Raw genomic sequence first — 8545 nt, 5'->3', positions numbered from 1 at the left:
GTAAAATAGAAATGGGGAGAGATTATCAGTGAACTTCAAAGAAATTATTTTGGAAGATTTGAACTGTGCTTGGAGACCAACACGGCAAATGAGGCCGACAGTGAGGAGAGTGCGTGGGGCAATTGCACTACGCAGAGTGGTGCATGTTGCTGCTGGCTCTCAGTAGGCACAGGTGTCTGTGAACTCCTTTCTTGGAGCTGCCATAGGTATATGTTCCACAGTATAACAGAGCCAGGGGTATAAAATCCCCGTATCTCCTCCCACTAACAGAGCAGAACATAGCCAAGGATATAAAAGATGACCATAAGTTTTCATTTTATATTTTCTGGTACACTTAACATTCTTTCTGGACATCAAGTCTACGCTAAATTACAGGCGATTTGGCGAAAGATACTAGATATCAAAGAATATAACACCAGTAACATCTGCCCTTTCATCCAAGCAAAAAGCATTAGGTAAGATTTAATTTCTAATCCACAAAGGAACAAAAGAATTTTGTTTGAACTCTGAATCTCGCGTAAGAGAGCGGAAAACTCAATGAGACATGCATGATAACTCATGAAGTATTACTTTAAGAATGCTATGAATTACGTTACTAATATATATCAACAACATATCGGTATCGAGGCTTCTTCACACGTCGACGTGAAAGATCAGCATCAGAGATATTTCAAACAAGCTCCAAGTGTATTGACTAGGCTGTACTGGTCGTACTGTTGTCAACATTGCCATATTTGGAAAGCGAATGGATTGAGATCTCTTTGCTGGTGTTACTCCAATACTTCTAAATGAAACCTACATCAAAAACGCCTTCAGAAACGGTCGACCAGAGAGTCCGAGGACTTGGCAACCTTTTTGTCCCTGCACAGCGGCACTAACACCATGCGGAAGGCGCGCACGGCCCTTTGGAGGAGCTCTCTCCAGCGTCTCCTGCTGGTGATCCTACGATGTTGCTCCTCTCCTGCTGCTGGACAGGGCTCTTGGTGGCTGTGGGTCCCAGAAAGAGAAGGTTTGCAAAAGTTTTGTGCGGTGGGGCAGCTGGTGGATGACAGACGTTGCCGACGCGTCGAGTCCGACCTACCAGGAACATACATGAGACATTCTCAAACACTGTGCATTATACAACTACGTAAATACCAAAAAGACCTAATAACAGCAGCCTTATATGCACCTTAGAAATAAAGCCCTCCTACAGCTGAAGATTAAAGCCTATAAATCTGTTATCAAAGTGACATTAGTCTTACAAAGGGTCCTATATAATATCTGGAAGACTGGGCTGCTTGGAGCAAAAGGGCACAGGTTTAAAAGATTTTTTTAATGAAAAGGAAATTACTCTCCAGGTGAATAATTAGTCCCATAGTCATAGCTTAATGATAAAATCCCCAATACATCCCTAAACCTTTCCTATATTTTTCTGTTGATGTTATGAACCACCACGACAAGTATACCTCGAGTTATTGATATGCAAATTTTTCTGGGAGATAGCGAGTCAGCGTTAACATAGACGTTGTTGTTAAGGGCAGGGATTGCTACATTACCAACGTTTCACTCTTCGTGTCCTCTTCTGCTGGAGGAACTCATGTTCTTAGTATATTCATATAATCCACTTACCTCAGAACCCCAGCAATCTAAGACCCATTTCATTACCAGACTTCCAGTCATCTCTGTGAGTTTTGTCTCCTACTTCGCAGACGTAGAAACTAAGCGATTTATCCAACTGTTAGGGTAACCATCCAAAACACTTAGGCCTCAAGTTTGTGGATATATGCTACTATTATTTCAGAGGCAAAAGGACTCACGCATTGCAACTGCTCAAGGCCAGTCGACTATGAAAACGCCATTAAAGTGTCGATTTTCGTGCAGTGTCTGTTCAATCCTCACCCGCGGGTGTGATCGTTTCCCTATTCTAATGACCCATCAAATTACAAAGACAAGTTTGGAAATTTGCCGGAGATTCATCAGTCACCCCACCATCAACGATGAACCTCCTACTTCATCGTAGAAAAAAAAAAAAAAAAAGCGAGGGCACTCCAGTTTAAGGTCTAACAACGTGATCCTTTATTTCTTACGCTTCAAGGGCGTGTCCCAAACTTGAACCTTCTTAAGAAATGCACAAATGCATAAAAGTGAGAGAACTACAAAGGCGAGATACCATGATGATAGCAAGAATGAGAAACAAGTCTTATTAGAGCCGTTTAAACGACCGTCATCAGGGATAAAGAAGACTGACGTTTGAAGCGGTATTCAAGATCATGGAAGGTTTCAATACTCAACAGCTACTTAATAATACAAGTCTGATTTCATCAAGATACAAACTTGTGCATAACCGTTTTATTTCGAACGAGACAAGGTACCTTTCCCTTAATAAATGAGTCTTGTGGAATAACACGAGTAAAAGTAAGGGTGAACAACATTATGAAAGTGTTAAGTGTCCGTGGTTGTTCCGTATTAAAAGAAAAAAAAAATTGTGGTTTGCAGCTCCTTTATATTTGGTTTTGAGTGGACGGAAGACCAGATAGGAAATAGGAACGGATGAATTGTTCGTAGAGAATGTTGAGAGACTCTCTCGTTCAAATCTGGTGACTGTCAACTCGCCGAGTTTAATCAGTTTGTGTTGCTTTTGTGCTGATGGCGTTGGGTGTAAATGTCATGTGCGAGTCGTAAAGGGATGCCTAGAATGGTCTGTGTTTTAATCAGTGGGAGTGATTGTCTATTCAAGGTGACTGGATAGTGTGAGCCGGATTCGTGTCTGTCTGGAGTTAAAAGAATGACTGAAGATTTCCATGGGGATACAGATATTCTGTTCTGGGTGCGCCATTGTTCCAGTAAATTAACGTTGTGCTGCATGTCTGATGTTGCTACCGTGGTGTCAGGGTGTTATGTGATTGTGAGATTGTCTGCATACGGAAAGGTTTTCATGTTGTGGTTTGCCAGAGGTAATGTGAAGTGCTGTAAGGAGACTGAATAGGGTTGGAGAAGAATTTGGGAACCATACCGTACAGTTGAAGTGTTTTAGAGATAAAGCCAATGAGTGACTGGCATGGCGGTCGGCTATGAAACCGGCCAACAACATTTTGTCACTGCTGTGTAGTGTAGTGATAAACATCTTTTTGTGTGTGGCTATGCTGAGATACAGTGGCGAATGCTTTGATGAGGTCTACTACCGCTTATACTGTGCGTAATGGGGGGGGGGGGGGGCTGTGGTTGGTTAAAGCCATTAGATTATGTGAAGTGTTTTATTCTGTAACCATGTCGTGCGGGAGTGCGTTGTTATGTCTGATTCTGCTGTGGATGAGTTTTCACAGAGTTTGAGACCTGAGAACAAAAGTTATATAAGGTGGTAGAGAGAGGGAGAGTTGGGTAATCTGTGGGGTTTAAAGAATATTATGTTGGCAGGTTTCTGGGAGTGCCGAGTAACCAGGAGTGGTCGAACATATCTGTAAGTTTGGACTGGTTATAGGCTACATTTTTTTTTGTGAAAGTCTAATATGTTGTCAGGGCAAGTAGCAAACGAACTCTTCAAGAGTGTGCTTGCAATGAACTGGGAGTATAGTTGGGCAGTTGTTTCTGAATGGATTTTGTGTAGGTTGTTTATGACCCTCCTATAAGAGGTGAGGTTGGTTCGTGGGTGTCCTTTAAGTACTAATAAGTATATTTGAGTAAATTTTGAAAGAAGGTTTGTCATTAGAAGGAGTCAAAAGTACTTCATGAGTTGGGGACTGAGTTGGTGGGATAAGTGTGGATGTTCTTTAACGTGTGCCAGAGTTGCTTGCTGTGGGTCTTGTGGTCCAGTGTTCAATTTGTCTTTCAGTGTTTAGGATAGCGATGGTATCATTTATATCATATATATTCATTCATTCACTTATCTGTAATGGTCCGAATCCGAGATGGCCAAACTGAGGCATATAATTACCTCTGGAATGTTCGTTACCAGTTAAGAAAATTAATGACATGAGCTAAAAACTCATCTCCCTAAGCTGCTGCACCGTGTGAGTGAATGTCGCATGGCCCTTCTGCTGCAGTGTTGGAGGCACAGTGGTGGACCAACCAGTAGCGCCCTCGGGCTTGGTCTTGTTCTTTTTCACTTAGTGGACACACGAGTTCCGCAAACTACTGCACCCGTTTCCTGACCACCAACACAGGAAAACTTTTGGCCATGTGTTTTGACTATTTTCATTGAGAGTACTGAACTGTGATCTGCTGTAACTACCACATTTGACTTGCAACCAAAATGTCCCCCTTCTCAAGGTATATCCAAACCATCTACCTACATTTGCCTTATAATGTATCACATTGCTATTATCACTACCATGGGAATCGCTATAGTTACAACACCTCAGCTAGAAAGATGCAAGTAATTTACCTGTCAATTAAAGAAATATATCCATGTAAAAACTGAAATCCTCAAGACATACTGTGCTAACGACAAAGTTAATAGTCATGATTTCTAAGGGTGACAGTTAACCACTCCGGAAAAAATGAAAATAAAAGAATGGTCTGCACCAGCTCACCTACTATCGTGTGTATAATCCCTCCCGAAAGAGTGCGGGCTGCAGCTGGCGGAGACAGGCTGCTTCCTGGGTCTGGCCTCCTGACTCTCCTCGTGACGCCACGTCAACTTGGGTGAGGAACCTTTCTTCTCCTTGTATAGCCAAGCAAACATGGGCGAGGAACCCTGCTTCTCCTGCCCCCAAGCTACCCTGAGCAAGGAACACTGCTGGTGCCGCATGGGTGAGCTGCCCTGCCTCTCATGTTGCAGTCGTGCCAGCTTGTGGGAGATACCCTGCCTCTCATGTTGCAACCGTGACAGCTTGTGGGAGCTACCCTGCGTCTCATGTTGCAGCCGTGCCAGCTTGGAGGAGCTACCCTGCCTCTCATGTTGCAGCCGTGCCAGCTTCGGGGAGCTACCCTGCCTTTCCTGGTGCAACCGCACCAACCTGGGCGAGGAAACCTGCTTCTGGTGTAGCTCCGATAGCTTTGGTGGGATACTCTTCCTTTTCTTGTGCAGCTGTGCCAGCCGGGTCCGCTCCGCCTCTAAATGAGAGAGGAAGGTAAAAGAAGTGTAAAGTTCCAAGGTATCAGTTAACATATAACAAAATCTGATCTGAACCTCCACCACCACAATTTAAACCTCCAAAATATATACTTGTACGCCAATGTTCATTCAACTCTCAAGCAGTCATATCCTTCCTCCTCTAGGTGGTTATCAACAGAATAAACTATTCCCGTTTCAGGGAATCACCTTCAGAAAAGAAAACTTTTCAAATAAAAAAGTAAATCAAAGAGCATTTGAAAACCAAACGTTTTGCGACAGTAATACAAGGATTTTTCCTACGTCGCGCTTGCTACCCTAACCTGTCTATCACAGCGGAAACTATCCCACTAATTTCGATCTCACGCCTTTGTTGAGTATAACCCACAAACCATCACCACATTGTACCACGTTAAGGTTAATCTGACGTTCTGGGAAGGACTGCCAATTGTTTCAAAAGTGAAAAATAAAAACTTCAGACGTTTGTACTTTCATAAAAGATTTAAGATCTTTACAGGCCAGCATCCCGGGGACCCGGAGTCCGTGAAAGGGCCTGGGCCCAAGGTCTTTTTTCCCCTATTCCACTTTATCCTTTTTGTAATAGGCGAAAACCCTCGTCCTCCCCCTACTCATCGTCGCGTATATCACAGAATATACCACTCGACTGCCCCTACCTGCTCCTCTGCTTTATTGTCATACCCGGTCGAAACACTGCTAGGTTAGTGAATAGGTCAGGCAAGCACAGCAATACATGCACCTTTTTATTCATAAAAAAACATGGTTTTTTCTCAAAGTCACTTGTTTTACAAATGTGATAATTTCTTTCCTTAACCATGATTTTAAAAAACAGCTGCTGCTATGATCTTGCTTTGTTTATGTCAGCTACTGGCTGTCCTAAGTGAGGAGATCCTTAGCTAACAACTCTCATTAATGCAACCGACTAGTTCTCAACGGCTGACCAGTCAGGTTAGCAACCTGCCGAACCAAAGGACAAAACACCTCTAGGTGGGTGAACCATGTAGTGTGACGGAACGATCATGTAGAGGCTGTTAAAATGAGCATGAATATATTGGGAAGTTTTACATATGGCAGCTTAGTTAAACTTTTACACTGTCTTCTCCATATGGAAACGTTCGAATCAAACTCTGCGGAGAGTTTCAGGTGTTTCGTCACCGTTGTTACCGCTTCTCCAGAGGCAAACACCTACAACCTCCTTCACCCGTCACTATCAAAATCAAGCGCGACCATCATCATCATCAACTACCATGATCAACCCTCATCATTGGTGAAAGACTAATGCAGCTCTGCTCAGTAAGGCTGTCTTATTGCGTGCTAGGCGGGACCTAAGGGAATGCCACTACCAGAACCACTAATTACCCAGAAAAAACAAATTTATCAATGCAGGCATATCGCATGTTTACCTCCCTAATGCAAAATGTGAACCCATGATAATCTACATTAATACTGTAAGAGGATAAACAGCTCCTATTAGAATACAGTCGCCTCATACAGAGCACATCGCCGAGGAAGCAGGTGTTCATACAATATACATAATCTTCCGTTGTAAACATAGTGACAATATCAAAAGCTTGGTCAAGCAAGTACTCCAGCTAGTTATGCATTCTATACTAGAGAGTTTTCCGCATCTATCGCCCAATTCCATCCTAACGAGCACCATCAGTTCTTTATAAGATGCAATTTTGCACCACGTAATTTCATGAAATCTGGAGAAGCTTGGCGAAGAGGCGGCGCCTTGCTTACCTTCCACAACGGCGGCTAGAGCAGGGTTGTCACGAAGGTGCTTCTTCAGGTGGACCTTCACGATCACAGGCGGGGGACAACGACCAAGTTGGCCACTGTGGTTCGTGGGGAAGCCCGTGCACCTCCGGTCCAGCTCAGAAGCAACCATAGTGGTGCCGGGTCTTACAATGCAGCGTCTGTCAGACTGCCTGCTAAGCCTCGATAGTAAATATCTTCAATTGATTTCAAAACAAATGACTGTTGCTATCACAGTGAAAGTATAACTACGGTAAATCGAGATCTATTGTGCATGATCCCGGTCCGGAGGGCACTCGAGGAGAAACACACACTCACATACTCAAACATCAACAGTCAACACAAACACCTTCAACAAGTCACATAACCAACTAAGTTTCGTTTGGTGTCACTCGCCAAAAATGAAGAAATGGAGACCCTTTATAGTTGCGAAAACAATCACTAGATGGCGATGTGCTGTGAGAGCGTCCAAGAATGTATCCAGACCATCGACAAATATTCTATGTCGGTTGGAAATGTCTTGATATATATATATATATATATATATATATATATATATATATATATATATATATATATATATATATATATATATATATTTAAACAAGTGGTAATAATATTACAAGATATGAAGTGCAATGTGAAGTTTATATCGAAAGATATAAGTCTGGAAGTACAGGAATTATAAAGAATTGAATTAAAAGGAAAAGAGAATGAAAAATATAATAGGTGTGATTTATTTGTATGTGATAAGAACACCACTCTGACTACGAGGCAAACTGAGCATCTATAGATACTATTTGAACGAGAATATGATACAAATATAATTAGCAGATAAGTAGATGGTGGTCAAATGAGGGATGCACACACGCTACAACATTATGCACTAGGTTGTTAAAACATATAACCATACAGGAACAGTGAAATTACTGATCTGAAAGAACAAGTTTGCTGGATGATCAATATTGACATGATTAATAGTTATCGCACGTTAAACTTTCTCTTTTATTTAGGCTCTGACATATGTTTATGAGTTCCGTGGAGGAATGACCAAAATGCAGGTGGGTGATACGTAATATCAATTTTTTTCATACATATTCGCCATTTCCTGCGTTAGCGAGGTAGCGTTAAGAACAGAGGTCTGATCCTTAGAGGAATTATCCTCACTTAGCCCCCTTTTCTGTTCCTTCTTTTGGAAAATTAAAAACGGGAGAGGAGGATTTCCAGGCCCCGCTCCCTCCCCTTTTAGTCACCTTCTACGACACACAGGGAATACGTGGGAAGCATTCTTTCCTCCCTATCCACAGGGATAACGTAATATTCATATTTAGGTAATTCTGGCAGTTTACATATCTTGCAAGAGATGACAAAGATGAGCGTAGAGGAGTATACTTCATCGCCCTTTTGATGTAAATTATGCCAATAAATCAGAATCAATACTGATTTTGATGGTTCTACGTCGAATTGGCGAAGGCCACCGAAATGTTCCTCCATATCCAATAATCGCCACAAGATTAAAAAAAGTCGTTCTGTTGTGTATCCTCTGGACCTTTATTCTGGTTCGGATCACCTTGAAAATCGTTGGTCGGGGATAATTTCCAATGTATCATAAATAGACAAAAAAAAAAAAAAAAAAAAAAAAAAATGCGGAGGGAACAAATGGAGGGATCCCGAGGTCGAGATAGAAAGATGGAGTGAAAGATGTTTAATCGAGGCGTAGACATGCAGGAGGGTGTG

General features: G+C 42.2%; 1 protein-coding gene across 1 annotated transcript; it reads right to left on the bottom strand.

Moving 5' to 3' along the window:
• Window positions 1–304: 304 nt before the first annotated feature.
• LOC139753353 (uncharacterized) lies at window positions 305–7161 on the bottom strand. Its single transcript, XM_071669710.1, has 3 exons — window positions 6794–7161; window positions 4512–5034; window positions 305–1077 (listed from the first exon to the last, which is right to left on the bottom strand). Exons 1-3 carry the CDS (start codon window positions 6939–6941, stop codon window positions 813–815), a joined length of 936 nt encoding a protein of 311 aa, XP_071525811.1. The 5' UTR covers window positions 6942–7161; the 3' UTR covers window positions 305–812.
• Window positions 7162–8545: the final 1384 nt, after the last annotated feature.

Source organism: Panulirus ornatus, chromosome 14 (assembly GCF_036320965.1).
Source record: "Panulirus ornatus isolate Po-2019 chromosome 14, ASM3632096v1, whole genome shotgun sequence".
Classification (NCBI taxonomy): Eukaryota; Metazoa; Arthropoda; class Malacostraca; order Decapoda; family Palinuridae; genus Panulirus; species Panulirus ornatus.
The sequence above is the reverse complement of the archived record's forward strand: the minus strand, read 5'-3'. Positions and strand labels throughout refer to the sequence as shown.